The sequence below is a fragment of the Brachionichthys hirsutus genome, chromosome 20 (genome assembly GCF_040956055.1).
Source record: "Brachionichthys hirsutus isolate HB-005 chromosome 20, CSIRO-AGI_Bhir_v1, whole genome shotgun sequence".
Lineage (NCBI taxonomy): Eukaryota > Metazoa > Chordata > Actinopteri > Lophiiformes > Brachionichthyidae > Brachionichthys > Brachionichthys hirsutus.
This window is the reverse complement of record NC_090916.1, coordinates 7,765,989-7,792,493: the sequence shown is the minus strand read 5'-3', so window position 1 is coordinate 7,792,493 and position 26,505 is coordinate 7,765,989. Positions and strand designations below refer to the sequence as shown.

Here is a 26,505-nt window from a genome sequence, read left to right as displayed (position 1 = left end):
ATAGTAAGATTCTTTCTGCAGAGCTGTTTCACATCCGCTTCCGCCTGATTTTAGGGAGGCAGTGTGATTTTGTTTTGTTTTTTAGTTTGGGAAAAAGACGTGGCCTTGAGCTTGAAGGCATGCACGCCTGGCTAATGACCAGGAACAGCTCTGTCGCTGCACATTTCGCTTGGTCTTTGGCTTCAGACTGCGTGTCTAAAGATGAACGCTTTGTGCGAGTGTCTTTCTGTGTGCATGCGAATGCTAAATGAATGTTTGGTTTACAGGTTTACCTGCTGCCTTTTCGCTTGGACCTACCCAGTTGGGGTCAACGAACCACGATAGCGGTAAATGCTCAAAGGCCTCACAGGGGATTAAATGCTGCAGCTCCCCGACGATCAGTTTGAGCTGAGGCAGCCTCCTGGATGAGAGGTGAAAGGTCATAACAATTGGAAAAAAAAGTCTCCTTAATTAAGGCAATGAAGTTATATGACAATTTGCCATATAACCATTTATATCACCACATAAATGTCAAATTAAGGCGTCCATCACTGTTCCTGCTGGTTAATGCTAGCTTTTAAGACAAGGCAATGTTAATCGAGTCAGTCTGACATGTTTGTTATAAGAGCTAGTCCTTCATGCTCGCTTCCTGTTTCCCCCGGTGGCCACTTGAGGTGTTGCAACCGAATATTGCGAGCTCTTCAAAGGGAAAACCAAAACATTTCAGCCAACCCTATCATCCTACACAAAGTATATGTTATACCCCCCCCCACCTCCAGATCAGTGTAAAAGGTCACGGCATATGTGAGATAAGATGGTTCCTGTCATTTACACGTTTTTACCACGCTGATGTACATTTTGGTGTTGACCTAAAAAGACCTAAACAGGGCAATGACATCGCGTTTGACAGCTTAATGATCCGAATGACATCTTAACTCGAGCGCATCGCATAATAACGCTGCTGTGGGACGCTTGTTTTGTCAGTAATCACCGTATTCATTATTTGCTAAACTCATCCTCTCTGACATGTTCTACCATGGTTGAATTATTATTTTTTTCCACTTAGAGTCCTTGGAGTCTACAGTCAGTGGAGCGTTACTTCGCTCTGTGATAACAGAGATGTACAAAAACTGCTTTATCAAATGGGAACGGCCTCTCTCTGCATGCGATGTGCTGACCTTGCGTTAGCCCTATAAAGCAGCGATGTTCTCAGACCAGCGGACCATGAAACTGGCATCTAACACACAATTAAAACTGCATCTGTAAAAGGACACCAGGCTTTACTGTACGTCTGAGGGGTTGTCGGTGCGAGCTGTAGTGAAAAACGGGGATGAGCAGAGCTGTGGGGGGGAGTCGGGAGGTTTTCTCTCACAGTGAGGCTGCCAGCTGTTGGAGACTGACGGCGAGGAGCTTTCAAGGTAAGGTCAGTGCTTCAAAGGAAACAGAAAACCGTTACACATCTGCATTTACTCCCAGATGGTAATTAAAAAAAGCACAATCTTGCCACAGCCTCTCTTCTTGTCTCATAAAAAGACTCGTCTTCGGAGCCGGTTGGTTGCCGGCGGACACAAGGTCACTGGGAATTCAGTTGCGCGCATTGTTGCGACGCTTTCAGGAATCTACGACTTCCTGACATAACGTAGCTAATCAGTATGTCTGTTCGCATGTACGGTAATGCATTTGTTGTAATTGAACTTTGAACTCGACGTCTTAAATGCAATCAATTTGGACGTCAAGTAAGAATCGATAAAAGCGTAGGAGACTGCGCATTACCTGATACTTGACCTCAAATAATGAAAAATAAATAGTGTCCGGCCACTAGGGGGAAGAGCTGCAAATGTAACGGACATATTATCGTCTTGCATAACTTTATCATTCATGATGGAATCTAAATCCAGTTTTCAGTCCACTATTTTCTTTTCCTTCGCTTTTGGAACTTCCACTTTTCCGACAGCGAGTCTATAGATTAATTGTGCGGTTGTACACACTGGGAAATAAAATTATTTGCATGCTTAATGGGATGTAGACACTGACAGTAAATGCTCAGCGTGCTTAAATAGTTCCATCGGTGTGTTTTTATAGCTGTGAGTGATTTAATCCGTTGCATCTTTATTGGCCCTTGTAAAAAATTAGAGGTTTATTGTGGCACTTTGTAATTAATAGCCGCCTTATGCTCACTGCAGCTTTGCGAGTTTGGATTATGCCATGTTTTCATTTCTGTTCATTTTACGCTTACTGCACAAAACTCCAGCCGCTCTTGGGGATTATAGAGTTTTGTTGGTAAGACGATCCAAGGCCGTTTGGCTAAAATTAATGAGCCCTTTCCCTCCAGGGTAAATAATGGCTCCCAGAAGTGGGTTATATTCCAGTGTGTGTACCAACTTAATGGGACGACAGAGTCCCGCGACTCGGGAATGATTAACTCCACAGGATTTGCCGTTTCAGATGTGTGTTGCGTATTTATTGATCCCCCCCCCCCCCCCCCCAGCAGTGTCTGTCTGCAGGGGGGGCACACTGATGTCCTATTTCAAGTCATAGCACAGCCCTCTTCTAAAAGAAATTAAACTCCGTTATAATAATTTAGTCTCTGATTATGGTTGTAGTCATATCAGAATTATTCTGTTAAAAATCTAACCTTTTTTTTTTTTACATGGAGATCTAGAGATGTGCGTCCCATAATTGGTTTCTGGAGGCTGTTTATTTTGCACATTCAAATATTATTTTTACATCAGTTTCACGGATGATGGAGGTACGATCTGTTCCCGTCTGTGTAATTTTTTTTTTTCCAACGGCAGTCTTTAAATCTCGTTGTTAAAATTTTGCACAAATGATGAGGCCTTGATGCTGAAACATGCCACGTCATGAAAATAGAGGAGGGAATAAAAGGAAGAGGAGCACCTTGGAATGTCTTTGTATTCAAAACGCACATTCAGGAAGCCTTCAGGAAGCTTTCAGGAAGTCTCCAGGATGCTTTCAGGAAGCGTTCGGGATGCCTTCCCGCCCTCGTTGTCATCGATTTAAAGAAATGTCACTTTAAAACTTTGAACTAACTCTGTTCTCTTCCCTTCATCCTCTCAGGGGGAAGAATTTGTCACACAACTGACTCTTCGTGCAACGACTCGACGATGCGAGACTCATGGCTGGACGGAAACTGAGCCCTCAGTACCGTTTCCTACTCCAGAACAGAAGACTGCTGCGCGTCTTCACCGTCCTCTGGATCGCGCGCCGCTAGCGACTCGACGCTAGGTTGATCATGTGATCCCGGCACGGTCATTTCACCGGTTACCAGCGTTCAACCGGCCCATATTCCTCGATTATGCGGTTAATCTAATGATAATGAGCGCATCAGCAGTCGTGATGGCCGTTGCCTCCTCTCCAGAGAAGGACCGACCCCTCCTCCAGCTCCAGAAAGTGGACTCCAGTCGAATCGGCAGTCGCGTCCTCTCGCCGGTTCGTGGCTCCCCCTTGGAGACGGGCCAGCCCATCTGCATCCCGTCTCCTTACACGGAGCTCAGCCACGACTACGCTGCCCTGCCGTTCTACAGCCCGACTATCTTCAGCTACGCTGGTCCCGGTATTTCGGACGGCGCCGCCGTCCATCAGTCCATTAGTCCGTCCTTATTCTGGCCCAGCCATGGTCATGTCGGGTCCGCCATACCCCTGCGCCACCCTCAGGCCCGGCCGAAGCATGGACAGCCGATCCAGATTCCATGGGTTGAAAGGTCAGCGGTGGAAAGTCCATTGACAACCAGGTAGGGATGATGCTGAATGGCGACCTGTGCGTTTTCTTTTTTTTTTTTTTTTACGATTTATTTGATTCGTCTCGTATCTGTCAGCAAAAGTACGAGGAGGCGTTCCCAGGAGAGCGAGGAGGGCGTGGTGTCGTCCGGCGGGAAGGCGGATCTCCACTACTGCGTCGTGTGTCACGACTACGCTTCAGGTTACCACTATGGCGTCTGGTCCTGTGAGGGGTGCAAGGCCTTCTTCAAGAGGAGCATCCAAAGTGAGACGATAAAAGGCTGCTTCGCTTCGCTGGCGGGGAAAATAGATCGAGGAACAATCAGAAGTTGTAGTTTTTGGCGAGGAAGTAAGAAAACGGAGTAAAAGACGAGAAGAGCACGGCGAGAGGGCTGGTCTCTAAAAAACGACTGAAGTTTATTCTTATTTATTCTTTATTTATTTTTTTTGACAGCTGAGTCGTCGACATGTCGTCGTCGCGCCGAGCCTCATCGTAGCTTGCTGTAATAATTCATGCTGTGAACGTTACGCCTGCCGATCACAATGAGGACTTTGTCTTTTTTTTTTTGTCTCTCTCTCTGCTTTCCGCTTTTGCTTTGCTTCAGCAGGACAAAATGATTACATCTGCCCGGCAACCAATCAGTGCACCATCGATAAGAACCGCCGGAAGAGCTGTCAGGCCTGTCGCCTTCGCAAATGCTACGAAGTCGGCATGACCAAGTGTGGTTAGCGTCTTTGTGTTGTCTCGCGTGTGGCCTTTGACCTCCTTCGTCCACGAGATGTTGGCTGTGTTTTGAGTGGCAGAAAAAAATTTACTTTACAGTTATATTTGACAAAAATTGGCGAGTTAAATCGACCCCTTTTTTTTTGTCACAGGTATGCGAAAGGAGCGTGGAAACTACAGGAACCCCCAGCTGAGGCGAGTAACTCGCCTGTCTTTGCAGGGCAAAGCTAACGGGGCGAGCTTGTCCAATCGACCGGCGGCGGTGGCGGTGGCGGCGGCGGCGGCGGCGGCGGCGGAGAATGAGCCCCAGCCTCCTGCACTGACTTCAGAGCAGCTGATCGAAAGAATAATGGAGGCGGAGCCGCCGGAGATCTTCCTCATGAAGGACATGAGGAAGCCGCTCACCGAAGCGAGCGTCATGATGTCGCTCACCAACCTGGCGGATAAGGAGCTGGTTCACATGATCAGCTGGGCCAAGAAAATTCCAGGTCCGTCCGGCAGGCGCGTTCATTTAGCACGCCAGATGAGCTGATTGGACGATGAGCTGCGACAAAACCTTTATTTTAACGTCTCTGTTCATCAGACATGCCGCTTGGTTCTGATTTTATTCTCTGGAGTTTTAATCAAATGTGCAAATATGAGTTGTCCCCTTCTTTCAGAGTGAAGCAGAAGCCGCTCGCGTCGCCCTAAAGCTTTGGCAAAGGAAGCCTTTGACTCCTTAATCCGGCTTTACAATCATAAGTACATGTTGTAATCGCTAGATAAGGAGCTATATGACCACAGCGCTTTGTGTCTGTATCCTTGGCACAGTTTTAAAACACTTCAACAAGGTTGCCCCCCCTCGTCTCCGTAGCTAAGTGTGGGAATAAAAAACAAATCGGTTGGAATTTCAGCGATTCACGTTCACTCTTGCGTCTCCTTTTTTGGAATCGGGGGTTTCACGTCACGTGTGTTTTTTTTCTCAGGGTTTGTAGAGCTCAGCCTGTTGGACCAAGTGCACCTGCTGGAGTGCTGCTGGCTGGAGGTGCTGATGATCGGTCTGATGTGGAGGTCAGTGGAGCATCCAGGGAAACTTATCTTCTCCCCTGACCTCAGCCTGAGCAGGTACCACGGCCGAAAATGATGCACACATCACAAAGCGAATTAAACGTGGCTGCCAGACACACAATGGAGGATGCGCTTTCCCTTTGGGATAGTTTCACTAGGAAGGAAAACAGCCGAACATCTGCAGCCCATCCCTTGGCCACGGCGTGTTTTTGTGGGCTGTAAAAAAAAAAAAAAAAAAGATCAGTCACAGATTCCTTTGTCAGAGTTTATCTCTCTGTGACCGATCAGTGGCTGCAGGGTTCTCTCTCTACCTCACTTAGAGCCTCAGTTGAGGTAAAACCAAAGAAAGACTCTTATACTATGGGAAAGGGAGCCAACAATGAGGTTGCTTAGTCAGAATTAGATGCCTGGTTTGCGCAAACGTCCCTTGAAAACACAAACCCATATAATTGTCCTACATTTCTTTGGAGTCTGCGCCTGATAATATTTCTTTGGCCCTCTTGTCGAGCCTGCTGCTAAAGACGTTTCCTCCCGCTGCTGTGTTTGTGTGGCAGAGAGGAGGGGAGCTGTGTCCAGGGCTTCGCGGAGATCTTTGACATGCTGATAGCGGCGACGTCCAGAGTGAGGGAGCTGAAGCTCCAGAGGGAGGAGTACGTCTGCCTCAAGGCCATGATCCTCCTTAACTCCAGTGGGTGTGCGTGTGTGTGTGTGTGCGACGCTCCAGTAGTTGAACCGAGCAGAGGACTTGATTGATGTCTCTGCCGATATGTGACTTCATAGCTAAGCGGTAATAAATCCTAATGGAAACACAGTGCGTGGTGTTTCATAGACGTTTTGGCGTAACGTGCAGTTCTTGTTTGAAGGTTTGAACGGGGCCAAAGCCTCTCTGATGAGCAAGGGGAGTAATTATTCTATTTTTCCCCGTTTTACCAGACATGTGCTCCAGCTCCTCGGAGGGCGGCGAGGAGCTGCAGAGCCGCTCCAAGTTGCTCCACCTCCTGGACAGCGTCACCGACGCTCTGGTGTGGGCCATCGCCAAAAACGGCCACACCTTCCGCCAACAGTACACCCGCCTCGCCCACCTGCTTATGCTGCTATCACACATCCGCCACGTCAGGTACAAAAAAAAAGAAAAAGCGATGCCGTGGATAAAACGTTCTGATGTCACACGCTGATGCATGATTGGAATTCCTTTCTTTTTTTAAAATCGCGCAGTAACAAAGGCATGGATCATCTCCACTCCATGAAAATGAAGAACGTGGTGCCTTTGTACGACCTGCTGCTGGAGATGTTGGATGCTCACATCGTGCACAACTCCCGCCTGCCACGCCAACCCTCCAAGGAGGAGTCCAGGGACAAGCAGGAGGCTCCTGCCAGGGCGCAGTGCTCTTGTAGCGGCTCCTCAAGCACCCGGAGCCCCGGCGGCCCAGGAGGCGGAGGTGAACCCCAGTAAATCGGCCAACGAATTTATATTTGCTTTGCACAAACACAAGTTGCCAAAAAACTGTCGAGACGTTTTAAAAGGAAGATCCTGCAGGATGCTGAATTCTGTGAACCGTCACCAGTGAAATTTTGACGCACTAATTCTAAAGCTTTCATATCTTCATTGGATTTCACAACTTTACTCTGCAGCTCGGCCAAACTATCACTGCTGCCACGTCGCATGTTTATTTCTTACCAGATAATGAACTGTTTGATTTGCTCATGCAACGTTAATTCGGTCGTCTGTCAACCTGAGATGTTACTGGATATAGACGGCATGGAGGGAAGTGCTGAATATAAAAGCATGCTTAGCCCTTCATTTAATCAGAATTGATGCAGTCAAATATTTCCTATCATTGGACTATAATATAGCAGGAAAAAAGGCCCACTAATGTCTCTGGATTTTTACATGTAAAAAAAATTATATATTTAATACATTGGATAGACAAACATTCAGAAGTATCTATGGAGAAATGCAACATGAAATAAAACAGCAATTTTATCATTAAGCTACAGCTGGACTACGGTCTTAAAAGCAAAAATACTTCTGTTTTATCTTGTTAAAAGTGCCAAACTGATAATTTTACTGTAGATTATACTCTTTTATTTTAGATTATTGATACAAAACCTTTGATACGCCCACCTAACAGACGCTAACTAGCTAGCTTGGAGGTAGGCTATCTTAGAAATGAACTGGACCTGGATTTTGTTCGGACAGTGGATTTGTATTGTTGCAATACTGCAGACCTCCCGCTGACCACTAGAGGGTGCTTTACATCTCACACACACACACACACACACACACACACACGCACCGTGTGACCGATAACCACTATGCTTAAAAAAAGAATTGCACTCATACGCGCAAAGTTTTGCTTCATGAAAGGGAAAATTATTTTTGTATCTTCTCTAGCAGCCTCTGTGTGCACAGCTTCGACGATAAAGAACACGAGTGTATATTCTCTGAAAACGCAACCCATAAACCTTTATCACCATGAACTGTAAACTGCCACCGCGTCCATGCTCGCTGTTCCTACGTTAATTTCTGGTAATCACTTTTAAGAATGATGTGTGAAAGGATGAACTACCGCTTCAGCCACCTTTTAATCATCAGACTGAACCGACTGCCGCCGTTTCCATCCGCATTTGCTTTCGTCATGTTTTTAATCAATTAACCCATTCACTCTGGAAATAAAGGAACATTTATACATCACACGGGGGGGGTGTGCTCCTTCCTTCGTCAGAATCCAGAATGGTAGGAAACGCAATTAAACTGCCTGTAGATTAAGCAATTAAATCTAATAGCTGAAAGCCCCAGGAAGAAAGGAAGTAAGGAGTACTTCAGTGGAGTTTTGTGTCAAAGATGAACTTTAACGCTCACCTCTGAGCAGACTGCTCTTAGGTCAACAGCAGCCCGGTGGGCGGATGGCGTTGTGGACCGGTGTCCCAGAGGGATTGGTGCAGAAACGCCGCATCAAACGTTGTTTCTTATCTTTCGTGTTTGTGTCCAGATTGAACAAATAGAATACGGCTCAGTCGGGGAGCTGCAGAGAAGCAGACGGGAAGAGGTTTGTTAGCATTGAAGAAACAGCAATATGAAGGGAGGCCCGCCCCGACCTCACAGAAGCCCTTTGGCCTTTCCTGGCGGCCTGCAGCAACGAGGTCAGACCCAGAACCAGCAATGCTTTCGATGCCTAAATACAGAAACGCCCCTTTGAAATAAACCTTCAAAGCTCTCTTTGAAAAAATAACTTCATCTATCAGCATTCAAGCTCCTGCGCTCGCCTGCTGCATGACGTTCGACCTGACCGACAAGAGTTCTGCACCGCCGACGGTTTCTGTGTATGTATGCGGGCGGACTGTGTGACTCGCGTGTTTCATTCCTGCTATGACTGTCACTTGCCTAAATACGCACGCCGTAAACGGGGCGCCTCTCTCCTTTTACCGGCAGCGTTTCTTTGCCTTCACACGGTTACACATCGCAGCATGCATCACAAATTATTGTGGCCGAAAGTAAACTTTGAATTACCAGAACCTCTGACATTGAAGGTTCTGGTAATTAATCAACATCTTCTCATCAGAGCCCCCCCCCCCCCCCATACGATCATCTCTCCGTGCATGAGCAGGAGACGAGCCTGGGAACTGGAGCACAGTCCTGGGCGTGAAGAGATAAAAATGTTTAAATGTATTATGGGATGTTCCTCGTCATCCTGTTAAAGCTACTTATTTGATAGTTAATTGAGAGGCCTAAAAGAAAAGTATTTGTGTGTACTTTTGTATTCTTATAAGAGTTCAGTTCGACATAGTTTTTATTTATTTATTCCAGCTCAACATTTTCATTTCATTCTGCGTATAGAAAAAAAACATGATTCATGGTATCTGAATTCAAGCAATTACAAAGGATGACGTGTGCATTTAATTAAAACGCCGTTTGCATATTGATAAACCGGGAAGTGCAGCCGGGTTTCAATCTGTTCTGAGATCAGATCTCTAAAAATAGATGCTTAAACGCAACCAAGCGTCCGTTCACGTGTTTGACGGCCTTTTAGAAACTCGTGTCCATCAGGTGGGCGGCGGGCCGTTGGTGTAGCGCAACATGGGGTAAAAGGACCGCGCGAAGTTGTTGGCCCCGGCGCAGGTGGGGTCGGTCTCTGAGAGGGGAATCAGGCACGGCAGGAGCAGCAGGAGCAGCAGGAGGAGCAGGAGCGGGGCGATGGCTCGGAGCATCTGGCAGAAGAAGGAGCAAGGCGAGGACGAGTCGCTCTTCTCTCTGCTCGCCCCACGAGACGGGAATACATGAAGCGCACATGAATGAATAGATATCATCTCCGGCGTTGAGCTGCACTTTGGTGCTGCATCGGCGACCCGGTCAGGTCGGGTGGAGTACCTCTGAGTAGAAGAACCTTTGTACGAACGGGTTGCCTCCCGAGGAACGTCTGCAGAGGCTCTTCTGTCTTGAACTCCTGATGCAGATTCACAATCCTGGATGAAAGACAAAGACGTGATTTATGACCTGGATCCATCATGGGATACAGAAGTTCTGCTTCTAACTTCGTAGACATCTATTCCACATTTACATCTCCGCCAGATCCGTGGAATCTGAACGCAGCTGAAGCAGGCGTCTCTCACCAGCCGTAGTTCCAGGGCGCCGATGTCCTGGTCCACCTGCCTCAGCAGCAAACCCAGCTTGCTACCCGTCACGTGGAGCTTCTCCCGGGCCTCGCCTCTCTCCTCGGCCTCCTCTTCGGGTTGGAGCTGAGACCACAGCGCCTGGAGGGACGCCTGCCGGGCCTGCCCGCCCTGCAGCTCCGTCCGAAGACCCTGTGAACGGCGAGGCGGTGACGGTGCATCCTGAAGGAGCGTGAAAGCTGGACGCCTGCTTACGGTCAGCGCTTTGTGCCGTTGCTGCAGGGTTCTGGCGGGTGCGTCCCGGTCCCCGATGTGCGCTGCGTCTCGCCTCGTCTCTGCCCGGCCCAGCCACAGCAGCAGAGAGTGGAGGGACTCCTGAAACTCCTGCTCGGAGGGTGAAGGTAGATTACGACAACCTGGATCTGCATCAACCGAGCTACAGGTGTCAGAGCCAAGACTCCGCCCCCTCTCTGTTAACCAATAAGATCTCCCCTCCACTCCACGCCCTGCATATAAATCAAACTTAATTCTCCTCACATGGCAGCTCATCAGCGTCTTCCTCAGACTGGCGTCCCTCCGCTGGAGTCCGGCGCGCACTCGGCTCCAGTCTCGGTTCAGAACCGCGAGTCTCTCCCGTGGATCCGAATCGTCCCGAGCTCGCATGTTGACAGAGCGCATGACGGGCTCGTAGCTCGCGAACGTGCCCTGCATCTCCTGCAGGAGAATCATCGATGCTGTGACTGGACATTTATTTATGATGATTATTTATTTATCGTAAGATCTGCTGCCCCCCCCCCCCCCTCCTCCGCCTTCCATCCTCACCTTCAGCTCTTTGGCTCGGACCGCCACGTCCTCCAAGCTGCCTGCCGGGTCGGAATTCTGGGAGCGCTCCAACGCTGGGATCACCTTCTTCAACCAGGAAGTGATGCCATCCAGGTCGGACAGGCGCCGCTGGGGCTGTTGAGGGCCAGAGCGGAGGTCGCTCCTGGACCAAGCGTGGAGCGGCTCCCAGCGTTCCGTCGCACCTGAGAGAGCACAAATGTTTGCAGTGATGGATTTAGAAGCTCTAATCCTGATTCTGTAATACGGAAGACTTGAAACCAGGATTAGGAGCTGCTGTGGTTTGAAACAGCTTTCTAACCTGACTGTTTGTCTGAGGCAGTCGGTCTTGTCAGGCTGAGCTCCTGATCCTCCTCCTCTTCCTCCTCCTCATCAGGGATCAGTGAGACCCCCTTAAAGTCCTCGATGCTGCCGCTGCACTGAGACATGAGACGCAACTGGTGACAAAACAAGCACGCCACGTGTGAGCAGCGGAGGTTTCCTCTTATCCAATGAGGTGATTCCATTTTAAACGTACGTAGCCCTGCTTTAATGGCGTGCTGGCGCTGGTGGGCGGAGCTTCACGGAGAGCCTCTACGTCTTCCTGCGATCGCCATCTTGGAGACTCGCACAAGACCAGAGACCTGCTGGAAACTGAAAAACCACTGGCATCAACAGCTGTGGAAATAAACGCCTCAGAAATGTCTGCGTGATTTCAGCACACTATTAAAGCCAGGATCCATTTTATTGCTCGTTCATCAGAATAAATCAGAATAAAAACTTCCCCTTAGCGAATTCCAGCAGATCAAAAAGCCTCATGAAAGTGTGTAACACAGGTTTGAGATTACGGACACTCAACCGGGGAAAGCTGCAGCGGGACGCTTCAAGCTTCCGTCGACAAGTCAGAAGACAATCACAGAGTAAAGGGAGCAGGCTGTTTATCAGTCGTTACCATGGCAACAGCGATTCTTCAACGAAAGATAGCAATAAAATAAGTGGATGAAGAAAATGAAGATGAGCAAGGCTTCATTCCTTTATGCATCCGAGGAAGTGGAGTAAAATGATGGCGAAGGTAAAACACAAGTACCTAAAATACGATTATAAAACACTGTAATCCATTTCATAAGGGCGCATCCTTTCGGGAAACTAGTTAGACTTCGGACCACAAAGGAGGAAAATCATCAGAGAAAGAAAAAAAGTTGAAAGCGTTCGCTGTTGCTTTGCAGGATTGTCCGAACCCGGCGTGCAGGAAGCAGCAGGGCAGCAGCCAATAAGATGCAAGCGATCCATGAGCTAGCTCCGCCTTCAAGAGCACCAGCAGGTTTAGGATGATAAGAATTGTCTCCGGCCTACCCAGCGAGGAGGCTCGTAGCGCCTCCCGGGCCTCCACAAAGTCCTCCAGGCTCTCAGTCGACTCTGAGGAAAGAGGGTTGAGACCAGACCTGTGTGTGTGTGTGTGTGTGTGTGTGTGTGCGTGCGTGCGTGTGAAGTTTAACATCCATACATTTCCTTTAGGTGTTGGCTTTTATTTTGGTAGGGCTTAAAGCAGATGAGGTCATTCATTTGGCAACGCAACGCTGAATCTACCTGACAGCGCGCTGAAGTACGCTCCCTCCTCATCTTCCTCCTCCTCCTCCTCCTCATCTCCGTGTGACGATGACCCTCCCACGTCTCCGGTGTGGTCCCACTCCAGCGGCAGGGAATCCACGCTGACCGGCGTCTCCCGCCCCGAACGCACCAGCGGAGACGCCGGAAGGTGGGTGGGCGTGGCCGGGAGGCTTCCTTGACCCCGGACCAGCCAAGGTCGGCCAATCAGCTCCAAGCTCGACTCTAAGGAGAAGCTGGCGCCAGAGAGTTCTGGTTCCTCTCTGACAATCTGAGACGAGGAAATGAAGATAAAGATGATCACCGAGTTCTTTCCTAATCTACGTATTTTTATTTTTTTCTGCAACATTCTTTTGACGATTCTCCTGATTTGATGTTCAAACGCAGAGACACGAAGCAAGTGTAAAGAGTCGGCGTGCGCCGCAGCTCACCGGAGGCTGGCTGAGGCGCTGGTGGAAGCGAACCAGCCTGCCGAAGACCTCCTGGCAGTAGGAGTGGAGCTCCTCCAGCTCGTCCTCTATCAGCGCCCCGTCCTGCGGCGAGCTCTTCTGGATCAGAGCCTCCCCGAACACGATCAGCCCGTCGATGCGCTCCGTGTTCAGGGCGATCTCCTTCTGGAAGCTCTGTGGGGCATGTGGAACAGGGCGTGAATCGAACGCCGGCGCTCACGGGGGGGGAGGGTCACCTCCACGCGGGCCACGGCGTGGGCTCACGTTGAGCTGCTGGATCTTGTGATGGACGTCGCTCTCTGAAAAGTGTTCCACGTCGGTGAGCTGCAGGTCCAGCTCGGTCAGCCACACCAGCATGCTCTCCCTGGTGGCGTCGAACTCCTCCCTCTGGCTGGTGAAATACTGAGAGGAACCGTTTCGTGACAAAAGCAAAGCAATGAAGCAAACAATCGTAAAACGAATGAAAAATCAGGTTTTCCAAGCCCCGCCCCCCCCCGCCCAGACCTTTAGTCTGCGGAGAATGGCGGCGACTCTGCGGTGCAGGCTGTCCCAGCGCCGGTTGCCTTCGTGGACCATGGCTTTGAGATGGCTGGCCCGGTCGGTGCGGTTCTCCCTCGCCAGGCGGCGGTATTGGTTGTTGACCAGTTCCAGCTGGGTCAGCCGCTCCTGGACTTGCCTTTGGAAGCCCTGAAATAAAGGTCATAATGACTCGTCGATAATATCGAACGCCTTCAGGGAGGTTCTTCCAAGGTTCTAGTCCTTAAACTGACCTCGAACTTCTTCAGCTCCTCCTTGGCGACGGTGTAAAGGATGTCGGCCGAGTTGGCGTCGGCGGCGGTGCACTCGGCTACCTTGAGCCAATCCTCAAACCGCGAGTAGTCATTGAGGAACTTGCACCACAACTTCCACGTCTCCTCGATCCTGCAAGGATAGTCGCGCTCACTAACAATGGCTTCATGATGGTCGGACAAATGTGTAAATCCTAGACACGTCCACTATCCCACCTGAGCCTCCTGTCCAGAGCCATGGCGCAGATTGTCCTCCAGCGCTGGTCCAGGCTGGAGTTAGTTTCCTGCAGGGAGTCGCCCTCCACCTCAGCGGCGACGGCAGCGTCTTCGTCCCGCAGCAAAACATCGCACAGGCTGAGAACCGACGCCACCGCCTCCGTGTGCTGCTCTATGTCCCTCTGCAGCTCCTACACGGACACAAAGACAGCCATCGAGGTGCGTACTAGTCCAACCACGTGCACCATCATCAGGCCGCAGCCAGCAAGGGACTGAATTATGACTCAAAAAGAGAGAATGAGAAGTCCCAGCGAGGTATGCGAACAAAATAAAGACAAAAATCCAGCACAGAATTGGGAAAAGGTAAATAATTAATTATTGTAGGAATATAAATAAAGGAAAAGAGACAATAAAACTAGAAAAGTTTCACCGGAATCAGAAAAAAAAGGACATTTCAAGACCGGACAACTTCAAAAACAAAAATCCACCTTCATTTGAAACGACTCGTGACAATCGGATCAGGAGGACCGCTCTACCCGGGCGTGCTTCTCGCTACCTTCTGCTCGGCCAGCCTCCTCTGGATCTCCTGGTGGTGGAGAACGCTGTAGGTGACGGGCCTGGTTAGCGCCGCCTCGATGCGGCTGAGCCACGGGCGGAGGCTGCTCATGTTCTTATCCAGCTGCTGCACCGTCACCAGGGTCTCCTTCAGCTTCTTCACCCTGAGCACACACACACACACACACACACACACACATACAGACGTTGTTATAAAAGGTCTGTGAGGTTCCTTTGTATCTTTAAAGTGAACCAACTTCAGAAGACAGGCAGCGGCATGAGAAATCAGGGTTCCAAAAACAGATACAAATACCAAGGGAATTTAAATTTATGATTTGGATTATGTTTGTCGTGTTTTACACAATCTATGGTTTAAAGAGGAGGTTGAGGGTTCGAAAGAAATAGAGAATAAAAAGTCAGACACAGAGGATAAAAAAATGAAAAAAGTTCAAAATGAATGAAAACAAATAGATCCAAAAAAGATCTTCATATCACCACGGTAACATACACACTTACACACGCGCTATGCCAAACTGACTGGTGTCATGGCAACGGTGAGGACAATGCAAGCTCTCGTCGGTAGCTTAAAAGCCTGAAGTGCGCCCTGCGTGGGAGCTCAGCTAACCCTTTCCCCATTTGAGCCTTCCGGTCCCGTTAAGATCCAACACGCCTGTTGGGACCGAAAAAGACACGATGTCCTCCAAAATAACGAGCACTAAAAGCAGCTGGGAGTGAAAGTAGCTGTCTGAAGAGCGCATGAAAGAGACAAGGATGGCGCCCACTGGGAACGCCGTCCGGCTCTCCGAGGCCCGCTCTAATGAGATCCAGTTCCAGTTGTGTGGCTGTTAATGCAGACCTCATGCTGTTAGTTGGGATGCTGACAGATAATTCCCTCTGAGAAGATGTGATCGATTCAAAAAAAGAGAAAATCACGTTTTAAAAGCGGCATATTGTTTCCATTTGTGTGAAAGTTGGACTTTCAGAAAACTCAATCCCTCTTAATGATTTTGTTGTGTGTGGATCTTATGTGTCTTCAAGTTCACGCAATAAAGACGCAATAGAATTAAAGTAAATTATGACCAGATAATGCCCCCCCTCCCCTCCTCATCTCTTTTGACTCCCTCGCTACCTCATGTGGAGGCACAACAAAGACACCAAACTCCCCATGAGGACGAGGACGAGGACGAGGACAAGAGTAGAATGGATGGAGACAGAGGTGGAGGAAAAGGGAGGATGCATGGAGGAGTTTAACACAGCTGACATAGCATTAGCTATTAGTGTAAAGGTAATGGAGATTTACATTTATTCAATAAAAAGCAAAAAGGTCTGAAGCTAATAGCATAGTCATTTTTTTCCAGGAGGGATGCTACTCCGTTGAGAATTCTGGGTAACGACATTCCATATCGTCTTTGACGACCAATCCAGGCCCTAAGAAGTAATGCAGGCCCCTCCCCTATTAACCCTAAACCCCCCCCCCCTGCCAATCACGTCTTCCCATCCGGACGTGCTACAGGAAGAAAGGCGGAGTCAGTAAGGATATGAGGACATATGGTACCGTCTGAGACTTAAGCATCGCTGTCTCCGGTGGAGGTGGGGGGAGGGGGGGTTGTATATCCAGATCTTCCTCTCGGGATTCTCCATCTGTCTTGGGGTGGGGGCTTAATTTACAGTCTGTACATTAGAAGCTGTATTCCTGACAGCTGCGCAACGCGAGTAACACAACCCCCCCCCCCGACCAGATGCAGGTTTCTGGACAATGACCTGCCCATCCGCCGCCCTTTCAAAGAAGCAAATGTCTGTCGCTGCTCTCACCTGGCGTCCATGTGGTGGAAGAGGCCGTGCCAGCGGCGGTCGACCTCCTGCAGCGAGCCGTGAACCTGCGCCTGCTGGGCCCGGTCGCTGGCCAGCAGCAGCTGCCCTCCCAGCTCCTTCAGGCGGCTCTTATTCTCACTGAACAGGTTGATTTCCTCCATGCAGTCCTGCAGAAGCACGAACACGACAGGGTCACGCCGCTTTTAAATTAGAATAACGCCTCGCTGTCGTTCCCCCCGAAGCACAAATCGGCTTCTTCAGAAAGCAAAAAACAATTCAAAGGGATTCTCAAGTGTCTCTAATGATCTCATCTCATGCAAGGGCCTCAAACGATGATCCTGCAACGCTCAAGCCAATTATTATCTCTTTAACTGAACGAGGAAACCTCAAGGTGAGACAGGGAGGTGTAAAAGCCTTTCATTTGCCAAAATGACCGTTCTCACGCCAGGGATGTGCGAACAGTTGGGGTTTCCCAACGGACCCCTCGAGTTTGATTCTTCCCTACGTTTAGATGTTTAGGTAAAAAATATCTTAAGACGGATCGTTAATATTTCGCACCTTCTTCAGCTTCTCCACCGTTTCCTCGATGCCCAGATCGCTGCTGTGGCACACCTTGTCCTCCATCCAAGTCAGCCAATCACAGAACTCCTTGTTCTCGTCGTTGAAGATGGTCCAGGCGTTGAGACGGTCTGCGATTTCCTGCCTGCGTTGGGATACCTGGGAAAGGCAAGAAGTGACGGGAGCGGCACCCTCAAGCATTTTCCTAATGACAGCTTAATAGCATGACATCACCTCCATAACAAAGCTGAGGAGGGGGGGGGGGGGGGGGCTGTTCTTCTATTTGAGGCTAACGGGCTTAGCCAGCCCACGGATCTGTTGAAACCGGCTCTATATTTTAACAGCGCTATATTTTACCGTGACATTTACGTGATATAAATGAGGCCTGCTTTGGTTCTAAACTCTGTTGACCTTCTGCTTTCCCCCTGGAACAATAGAGCCTGTCCCATGAACCCATTTAGCCCAACCAGGCCATCTGCTCAATGGTGCCATTCCACTGGCCTCCTCCCCCCCCCACTTACAACCTGTTAACCAACCCCCCACCAGCCATGACAAGAATTAACTGGAAAATCGTATTTTAGGCTGTGCTTTCACAAATAACCTTTTTTATTTATTTATTCTTTTACATGTTTGTGCAGCGATTTCACATTTTTTTTAAATAAAAGGTTTGCAATGAAAAATAAACTTTCTTTCATTTCATTCAGTTAGAAATCTACGCTTCATAGACCCGTTTCCATATCGCATCCTTGTCAATTAGGCAAAAAAGAATCGCATTTCCTAAAACGCATCCAAGGGAAAATGACACGAGAGAAATGAATGAGTTAACTCAACCAGCTAGCGTAAATCCACCGATAGCCGTGGATCCAGTGGGTCCCGGTGGATCCCAGTGGATCCCAGCGGGTCCCAGTGGATCCCAGTGGATCCCAGTGGGCCCAGTGAAGACAGGAGCAGGTGGAATCAGCCGGGACCCAATCAGCACGGCTGCAAATGACTCCATAACCCCAATAACTAACAGAAACACCCAGAGCATGCCAGCAGTGTGTTGATGTTCAAGCCAGCAGGCATAACTGTAGGAATGTTAGTCTGTGTGTGTGTGTGTGTGTGTGCGTGTGCGCACTGAACACACGCACACTGAATTACTGAGTCTTTGTCACTAGGAAGACGCCGCTGGTTGTCACTTTTCCCTCCTTTTCCCTCTCTCTGTTTCTCCCACTCATTCCTGCCTCTCCACCTGCTGCACCACCAACACCCCCTCTCTCCCTCTCTCCCCCCCCCCTCTCCCACCGGCTCTCACCTTCGTACACATCTCTTCCCACTGCACGCGGAGCTGATCCAGCTGCTGCTCCAGTAGAGCCGAGTCACCGGCAGGAACGCACCGGGACAGGTCGGTCTTCATGGTGGCCAATTCTCTCAATTCTCCGGCCAAACGCTGCAAACAGAGCTCGGCCTCCTGCATAGCAAACACACACACACACACACACACACACATGCAGAAATACTTCAACACCCCTCAGAACGCCATGCACATGCGGCGGAATCACGCTTCTCTCCCTGGTTCTCGCTCCAACTGTCCAGATTAAAGGACTGTGGATGGGACAGGGGGAGGGGAGTGAGGGCACAAAAGGGGAGGCGAGTGAACGCAAGGGGGGTATTAAATGAGGGAAAGGTGGGGGGGGGGGGAGACAGAGGTTCTCTGGTGTGAAGGGGGTAGTTACTGTTGGGGTTGAGGGGTGGGAGAACTTTGAGACAGATTGTTGCCTCTGAGTTTAGGCTTTAAAACGATAGACTGTCATTTAAAAGGTCCCTGGAGTAACCATGGCGACCAGGATGTAACACAAGTTCCAATACAATACCAAGGAGGGGGGGGGGGGACTGTAGCAGCTAGCCTTATTTTTAAAGGTCAGGAAATAAGGAGACGCAGGTCTGCGTTGTGATGTCATTAAAGTGGCCATTTTAAAATACTCAATAAAACATTCATGCAATCACCTGAACGACAGTTTCGGCCTCAGAGCTCCCAGTTCGTTCCGACAGTCTCGGTTTTAACTTGGTTTCCAGCTCGTCCAGCTCAGACATGGTGACGGCGATCCGGTCCTGACACCGGGACCATTTCTAAAATGACGGGACAAAGTGGACGGAGACGTGAGGAGCGAGCTCAACAGAGAGGCTATGACTAATAAGCTATAATGTGATTAAGACCTGACGTAATCATCTGCTAATTATCCTCCATGTGCCTTTGGTGGCGATGGCAGCGTCTTGCTGTCAGTCCTACTCTGTGCATTAATGCTCCTCTCAGAGTGTCTCTGGATGTGGATCATGGGTAGATTTGAGCCTCTTTTTGATCCCTCTGGGCTCCTCTGTGTGTGTGTGTGTGTGTGTGTGTGTGTGTGTTCGGTCTGTGGATGTGGGTCATGGACAGCTTGCCTTGCTGATGCTGTAACGCATCTGCTTTTGGATCGGATCCGGCCGAACGGTTTTCTTTGCCAAAAAATAGATTATTTTGTATTTTACTGTCATTTCATTGAAATTTTGTCACACATATTTATTTTCAAAAGGTTAATACTTTCATCTCATCTGATTCTTTGGAGCCTTTCCGGGTTTTTTTTTTTCTCATCGGTGAACACATTTAGTTGAACATGAAGCCGGCGTTAGGCGTTACCAGGACGACCGTGTCGACCACGTTCCGTCTCCTCTCCACCATCGAAGTCGTCTCTCCCCAGGCCTCCCGCACGGCCTGGATTTCTGACTCTATCCGGCTCCGACACTCCGACTCCGTCACGGTTTCGAGTAAACATCCGCCAGCTTCCAGCGTCTGGGCGTAAACGGCGCCGTGCAAACCGAGAACGTCTTCCACATCCTGGGAAATATATGAGGAGAATGAGAATTCCTTGTTTTGCATTTTAGATAATAATAATTTAAGTCATATATAAAGATGGTACAGTTCATTTCCAATAGCCTGCGCACACGCTAACCTGCCGGTCATCCATGCAGCTCCACGACTGCAGGTCGGGGTCACCAGTTTGCAGCAAGGGGTCAATGTTCCTCAAGAGCTTCCACAGAAGCTTCAAGCCACGTTTGTAGACCCTCCAGTGGTTCAGCTGGTCTTTCATCCAGCTTCTATGCTGGTCAACGCGAGCCACAGAGCTGAACCAGCTCTCCTTCACGGAGTTTGCTTGTTCCAGGAGTTCAGATCTGTGCAGGAGCAACAAAGGAGGCTCGTCTTATTTAGAGACGAAAGATGCAAACATACGAACATCCAAAAACACGGATTTCACCACAAAATGCGACGCCTTGATCAATTCAGCAATCTCTGGTGTTCTTTAACGGTCTATTGCAAAGTCAACACAAGTTCAGCAGGGTTTTATCACTCTTCATAAATAGTCATCTCGGCAGAGGTAAGAGGGAAACTTTATTCCTGCTCCCTTAAAGAAAACAAAAATGTAAAAAAAAGTTTTCCAAACTTGCCAAAGACTGCAAAAAAGTGATTTAAGACATCATCTCTGAAAGAAGGCATAACTCTTCCATGGTAGGAAACACCTGCACACACTGTAGTTTGCTGTGTGTCTGGGTACAACACAACACAACACAACACAACACAACACACAGGATCGCCGTAAGCCGAGGAAGGAATGCAACCTCAAATCTTATGACTTTTTCAGCTGTCAAGGCCTGGGAGGAACACAAAACCACAAATCAGCACACTGTAATAAGTTACTTATTACCCAAGCCCCTCTGTGGCACGGCACCCACACGCATACTGGTGCCAGTAAGCGGTACTGGGCAGTATTATTGGCTGACAGACTGGTTTTACTACATCCCTCAAAAAGCTTTCCTGTGGCTTTTTTTATTCTTGTTTTTTTTAATGGACTGAGCCGAGAGGCAGCACAGGAGACACATTCACCAAAACACTCTCTGCTGCAGCTGCGGATCAGTAGGAGCCGCCCCTGCATGTACCGGACCACTCTGAGCATGCTGGGAAATCACATGCGAACGAGCTTGTCGTGTTAATGAAATGCAGTTTGAAGTACATTTACATTTACTCAGGCAGTGAATACTGAAAACTGTAATAATACGCATGGCCCACATGGTTGCCATTGCCGTGTTGATTGGCTAAATAATTAGGAGCCTGTTTGCTGCAGGTTGATCTCCAGTAAATAAAACGAGACAGTGTTTCATGTAGTATTCTCAATTAGTGGTAATTTCATTTGATGAGAAAAACATGGCTTCACTGTCTTTAAATATATCAAAAAAATAAACCACTTCATTGTTATTACTGGCACTATCCTTGGCGCCATCATCGTGAGGCCTGCTGTTCCGACTAATTGGACCGGGACAAACTCTGAGAACACTGTGATCCTTAAAAATGAAGACCTAGAGTGAACGAAGGCTCTGAAAAAGAAAAGGCACAGGCAGAATTTGATGTCCCCTCGCCTTTTCCCTCCCGTTTCTTTTCCCGTGGACTCGACTGCGTCGAGGAGAAGACCCTGCAGAAGCCGGTGACCCCTGATTATCTCCGTCTGGAGCTGCTGTGGGAGCGAGCAAGAGAGAGAGAGCAACAGGAGCGACAACGCGATGAGTCTCATGCATCAGATTCCTCGTTTGACACAGCAAGTGATACCAGCGTGGGTTTCAGACAAAATAACATTCAGCCGAAAAAATAACAACCGCCTATCGCCCCGCTGCAATCGCAGACAGATAGGAAGCCAGGCTTTGTGCCTCCTGCTGTAAATGAATATTTAGGCACGAGTAGAATGCAGATGAATCTACAATATAGGAGGTAAAGCCTTGATGTCAAAAAGAGCAGGACATCTATTCTATTATATGTGAGAAAAGCTGATGAGTTGAATTTGCTTTTAAGGAAGTAAAAAGCTGCATGTGTCTCTAAGTTGCAGCACCAGAGCCTTTTAGACGCTGGTCTCCGATTGGTCAGATCCTAAATCAATGACTCCGGCACGAAGAGATTCCGGGAAGCCTTTTGTACCTGCTGGACGATCAGCGTCTCTTGGAGGGCAGAGTAGCTTTGAGGTTTTTTGGACGATCCCTCCTCCAGCTTCTCCTGGATGGATGACAGGCTGCGACATTTCTCCGGGAAGCTCTGGGAGCGTTGGTGCTCGGCCTGCAGCTGTCTGAACGATACGAGTGAAATAAAACACACGACAGAACGAAGCATTAATATCAAAGCCGTATCTTGTAAAATAACAGCCCTGGATGTCTGAAAAAGGTCTGCAGCTTTTTGGGTTTTTTGGGGGGGGCGGCAATAAAAGCCACGAACACAGATTTTTTTATTCGCCCGTCCTTCCGAGCTGAATCCTCTCACCTGTTCACTTCAGACATGTGAGTCATGTTTTCCGCCCACTTCCTGGTGAGCATGAGCAATCGCTGAGACTCGAGGGTCGAGCGGCCACTCGTCTCCCTGACGTCAACCAGTGAAGCAAACAGAACGCTGAGGTCCAAAAGAACCTGCTAAACAAACAAACAAACAATTAAACAAAACAGAACACTTTCAGTTCACCAACAAAAGGATGATGATCAAGAGCCCCCCCCCCCCATCGGCCCACGCTTGACTGGAAATAGGACAAATAAAATATGGAATGAATTGCCTTCCATTTCTTTGATCTTTTGGAATACAGCTCCCATATTTTGGGGGGGTTTCAGGGAATGTAGGCCAATAAAATTATGCTAACTAGCTGTTAGCAGCTTCTTTGCAATACCATGTATGCACAAACGGCGCTAACCGGTTTGCTTGTGATTTTGGTGATTATTTATGGGCTAAATTCCCGACTTCTACTTTTGCAAAGTGAATTTCTTCGCATTGGAATATAAGACGCATATCCTTGGGAAGCCGTGCAGAAAAAAAAGTCCAACCTTTGCAGAGTCTTTGTCCTGGACGCCTGATTTAAGTTTGATCTGAATGTTCTCTGTCTGCTTTTCGAGAGCCTCAAGTCGGCTGTGAAACCGTTTCCTTTCCTCCAAGTCGTCCTGCAAACACAGAAATGGGATCGTTGTTCTGGAACCGCTTCCTAACATTAAAAGACCTAACATGGTTCCCAATCTTGAGGTGATATTAAGACTGATTTCTTTACCATCATTTCTCCTGATGTTGCCTGTCTGAGCAACAAGATGTCACGTGACAGCGACCTGGTCTCTGATTGGATTAAGCCTGCAGCCCGTGGTTCTAGCCGGCCAATGAGGCTCTTTGAAGCTGAATAAACATCATCATTGCTTTGCAAATCTTCAACAGCTTCCTGCAGCTGCTGCTAATGAGTGAGAGGAACAACACAGAGCTGAGATAAAGGAGAACTGATGGGCTTAATGAATTCTATTCATGCACACGTTGAGCACAAGGATGATGGCGGAGCTTACTCTTCATCATATAAGCTGTGATGAAAAAGCCTCTTGATGACGAACGCCCAACAAACTCACCACGGCCCGTGGGTCCCGTTGGGGCGAAGGCCTCCGCAGCTCCTCCCACTGACGCCACAGCGTCCTCAGATGAAGGGAGCGTTGATCAAAGAGCTGGCCGTACCGTTTCCAGAGGTTGAGTGTCTCTCCAGTCTCCACGTGCGTCTCCTTCAGCTCCTGCACCACGTCCTTCCACCTGATATGAGCGCAAAGCATCAGTCCTCTACGCTTGAAGAGGCGGCTAATCGATTTACTGACTGAAGTGGTTTGACTCTGACCGTTGTCTTTCTCCCTCCATTTGTTCCTCCAGAGCCTGAGACGTTCCATGCGGAACAATCTTTCCAAGTCTCTGATAGGATTCCTCCGCGGACACCCAGAGTTCTTCCCCTTTTCCAACCTGCTCCAGGAGTAGCTGCATTGGAAGAAGAAAAGAATAAGTAAAAAGCAAGGCCTTTGAACGTGACGCCAGCTGTCGATGATCATGTGATCGTTAATTCCGAGACTTTAAAATCAAAGTTCATCGTCACCTGAAGGAGATCCAAACATCCTTCCGTCTGCTTCAGCGAGAAGAGGGAATGATGGTTTAGAGAACAGCGCGTCCTAGTGGTGAGAAGAGAAGCCTCCTTCAGGTGTCCCTCGAAGCATCTCAACTCCTCCAGCGACAGGTGGAGAGCTGGCCTCAGAGCTGCGATCTGGAAGTCACCACAGACGCACTAACTTAATCTTTGCTCCTGAATCATGTCGGTGGTTTATCTGAGTGGAAGTCTTGCTTCCATGTCTCCACTCTCAACAGGCCTCGTTCTACCTGCCGACTCAGATCCCCGCAGGCGTTACAAACGCTCTCGGTCTGGCCGGAGAAGGACGCATCGCAGGGATGATCCTTCCTCTTCTCGACGTGCACTCGTGTGGATTTCAGCTCCTGCAGAGATGCGGCCGCCTCGTTCGCTCTGCCCTCAACAGCCTGGAAGAAAGAACAACCTCAAGATGAGAGGCGAGCAGCAGCACGGCTGCTTCTTGCTCCTGCCATTCTGTTACTGCACCTCCAGCTCCAGCAGAATCCTGCGAGCCAGAGTCTGCCCAGCGGGCTGTTTCCCCTGATCCAGTTCCTTCTCCTGCAGCTCTATCCAGCCACCAAGACGACTTAACTTCCTCTCTCTGTCTACGCAAGTGTGACGCATCTGATCTGCCGCGCAGATCTGAGAGACAGCAAAACATTTCCATTACAGCTAGCAAATCATTATTCCACTAAAAATAATGAAGCAAAGGGCAGAGAGAGGTCAGCGCCACACTCACCTGGCCCTCCAGCTCCATCCGGACCTGCAGCCACCGCAGTCTCAGGGCACCGAGCTTCTCTGCAAACACCGTATGCTCATCACTCAGAGCCTGGACGACCGGCCGAGGCTCAGACTGGCACATAAAATCCAGCAGGAGCTGCCCGTTGATCATGCCCACCTTCAACTCCTGCAGAAGACCGTGCACGCACAAATCAATGCGACTGATAGCAAAGCAGGAAAAAAGGTCAAGGGAGTTCCGTAAATGTGTCCCTGGACATTTTTAGAGACACTCTTTACTCTAAAACAAAATAGGAAAAGACAAAGAGGGGCATTTTTATCAAGCAAATGGGACAAGCAAGTAAACTTAAATTAAAGTCGACATCAGAACCTGGCAGCGCTGCAGGCTTTCAGAGATCCGAGCGCCGTCTTCGGCCTGAAGGAGAGTTTCCTTCTCCTGGTTTAGACGAGCCTCCAGTGTCCTCAGCCAGTCCTCCAGGTCCGGCAGCAGCTGCAGGGGAGGCCACGACGGCAGCAGTTGCTAACCAAAGAGACGAACATGACTTTTAAAGCACAGCTGGGGGGACTTGATCGTTTGCTCTCGTGGACCAGGATGCGTGCAAAGAGCAGAGAGGCTGAAATTACAGCCAGATTTCATTCAAGGACATTACACAGCAAAAACCTCACATTGAACTTTATTTCTATGTTTCCATTGCCAGTCTGGGTATTCACACACCGGCCAGCTCCAGCCTGCTCCACATTCATTATTCTTTAGATAAGCTCCCCTGAAGCCTCTCCCAGCCAAACCTGACAGAACCGGTGTAATGGGTTTCATGTAGAATCGCTGGTTCCATTCACTGATGATAAACGTTGGGGGGGAAATTAAAAAGCGTCCTTCACCTCTTTTTAAGTCCTCCCAAATGCCCTCAATCACTCCAAACCTGTTTTAAGCAGGGCCCAGACTCCCCTCCAGGAGGAGGGGATTTCTCAACACTCAATTATTTTTGAAAACCAACAGCACTTGGACGATTTCTTTTTTTAATTCGTCGGCGGACTGGAAAAAGGGCGAGGTTCAAAGAGCGCAGGATATTTGGAAACGCTGATCGATGTGGTATGACCTGGAGATGCTGGGGCCTTGGACTAATTCATTTAAGAGCTATCAGCTTGTCTTCTGATAGTTAACTGAATAGTTCATCTCTGTACCTGCCGCAGCTGACTTTGAACGTTGGACAGGTCAGAGGTCAGCTGGTTCCAGTCGGCCTCCATCTGGGCGAGATCCGTTCTCAGCCGTGGCCAATCAGCTTCCCTCATTTGGAGCAGGCGAGCGGCTGTTTTTGATGCAGCTTCCCTCTTCAGTGACATGGCCTCCGTCTCCATGGAGAAGTCCTGAGCCAGTCAGAAAACATGCCTATCGTGAGCGACCGATGCGTTTTAAACAGATGTGCAACATCTGCAACATCCGAAAGTAGCATAAATAGGTAAATATACAGCGAGGAAAACATTAGATTACTTTAAAACAGCAAATTAATGCCAGCTGTCCTCCTGGTTTTGGGCTCCTTATTATAAACTCTTTGGTTTAAAGACTGTTCTTCTCAACCTTCCTGTAGATTTAGGCTGTTTCAGATCTCTGTGGAAACGTCTACTTATTTCCTGTCGTGTCAACCTGCCGATGGGATTTGGCAGCCCTACCAGCAGCTTGATGAGATGATCGTGAACAGCCTCCTGCTTCAGATCGGAGGTGTTGGCCAGGCCTAACCAGGCTGCCAGGTGCTGGCTGGCACCGATCAGCCATTCGGTGACGGAGGCAAAGTCCGCCTGGAATCTGGGGAGGCTGGGAGAAACAGACAGATGATCCAGCGGAGCAGATCGAGGCTGCGGCCTGACAAAGGGTGAGTTAGGGGATCTGGACTGGGCTTCATGAAGAGTGAATTCAG

General features: G+C 49.1%; 2 protein-coding genes across 2 annotated transcripts in view; one reads left to right on the top strand and one right to left on the bottom strand.

Annotated features, from left to right (window-relative positions):
- Window positions 1-3,336: 3,336 nt before the first annotated feature.
- esr2a (estrogen receptor 2a) lies at window positions 3,337-8,183 on the top strand. The gene is made up of 8 exons (XM_068753452.1): window positions 3,337-3,731; window positions 3,816-3,982; window positions 4,326-4,442; window positions 4,594-4,929; window positions 5,407-5,545; window positions 6,043-6,176; window positions 6,422-6,605; window positions 6,704-8,183. Exons 1-8 carry the CDS (start codon window positions 3,337-3,339, stop codon window positions 6,939-6,941), a joined length of 1,710 nt encoding a protein of 569 aa, XP_068609553.1. The 3' UTR covers window positions 6,942-8,183.
- A 1,047-nt stretch (window positions 8,184-9,230) lies between these two features.
- Window positions 9,231-26,505, bottom strand: part of syne2a (spectrin repeat containing, nuclear envelope 2a) — a 29,169-nt gene continuing 11,894 nt past the window's right edge. The window contains exons 24-57 of the mRNA XM_068754092.1: window positions 26,261-26,402; window positions 25,775-25,957; window positions 24,963-25,112; window positions 24,594-24,761; window positions 24,341-24,496; window positions 24,106-24,261; window positions 23,828-23,992; window positions 23,579-23,712; window positions 23,322-23,496; window positions 22,982-23,155; window positions 22,764-22,877; window positions 22,216-22,361; window positions 21,880-22,024; window positions 21,330-21,424; window positions 19,871-20,090; window positions 19,558-19,755; window positions 18,888-19,010; window positions 18,196-18,351; window positions 16,902-17,060; window positions 16,344-16,510; window positions 14,533-14,695; window positions 13,977-14,167; window positions 13,743-13,893; window positions 13,477-13,659; window positions 13,237-13,374; window positions 12,955-13,146; window positions 12,506-12,794; window positions 12,272-12,334; window positions 11,457-11,572; window positions 11,241-11,376; window positions 10,922-11,124; window positions 10,355-10,813; window positions 10,100-10,291; window positions 9,231-9,796 (exon numbers count right to left, since the gene is read on the bottom strand). Of these exons, the coding sequence (XP_068610193.1) occupies window positions 9,533-9,796; window positions 10,100-10,291; window positions 10,355-10,813; window positions 10,922-11,124; window positions 11,241-11,376; window positions 11,457-11,572; window positions 12,272-12,334; window positions 12,506-12,794; window positions 12,955-13,146; window positions 13,237-13,374; window positions 13,477-13,659; window positions 13,743-13,893; window positions 13,977-14,167; window positions 14,533-14,695; window positions 16,344-16,510; window positions 16,902-17,060; window positions 18,196-18,351; window positions 18,888-19,010; window positions 19,558-19,755; window positions 19,871-20,090; window positions 21,330-21,424; window positions 21,880-22,024; window positions 22,216-22,361; window positions 22,764-22,877; window positions 22,982-23,155; window positions 23,322-23,496; window positions 23,579-23,712; window positions 23,828-23,992; window positions 24,106-24,261; window positions 24,341-24,496; window positions 24,594-24,761; window positions 24,963-25,112; window positions 25,775-25,957; window positions 26,261-26,402 (5,866 nt within the window). The 3' untranslated portion in view covers window positions 9,231-9,532. The remainder of the gene's footprint in view (window positions 9,797-10,099; window positions 10,292-10,354; window positions 10,814-10,921; window positions 11,125-11,240; window positions 11,377-11,456; window positions 11,573-12,271; window positions 12,335-12,505; window positions 12,795-12,954; window positions 13,147-13,236; window positions 13,375-13,476; window positions 13,660-13,742; window positions 13,894-13,976; window positions 14,168-14,532; window positions 14,696-16,343; window positions 16,511-16,901; window positions 17,061-18,195; window positions 18,352-18,887; window positions 19,011-19,557; window positions 19,756-19,870; window positions 20,091-21,329; window positions 21,425-21,879; window positions 22,025-22,215; window positions 22,362-22,763; window positions 22,878-22,981; window positions 23,156-23,321; window positions 23,497-23,578; window positions 23,713-23,827; window positions 23,993-24,105; window positions 24,262-24,340; window positions 24,497-24,593; window positions 24,762-24,962; window positions 25,113-25,774; window positions 25,958-26,260; window positions 26,403-26,505) is intronic.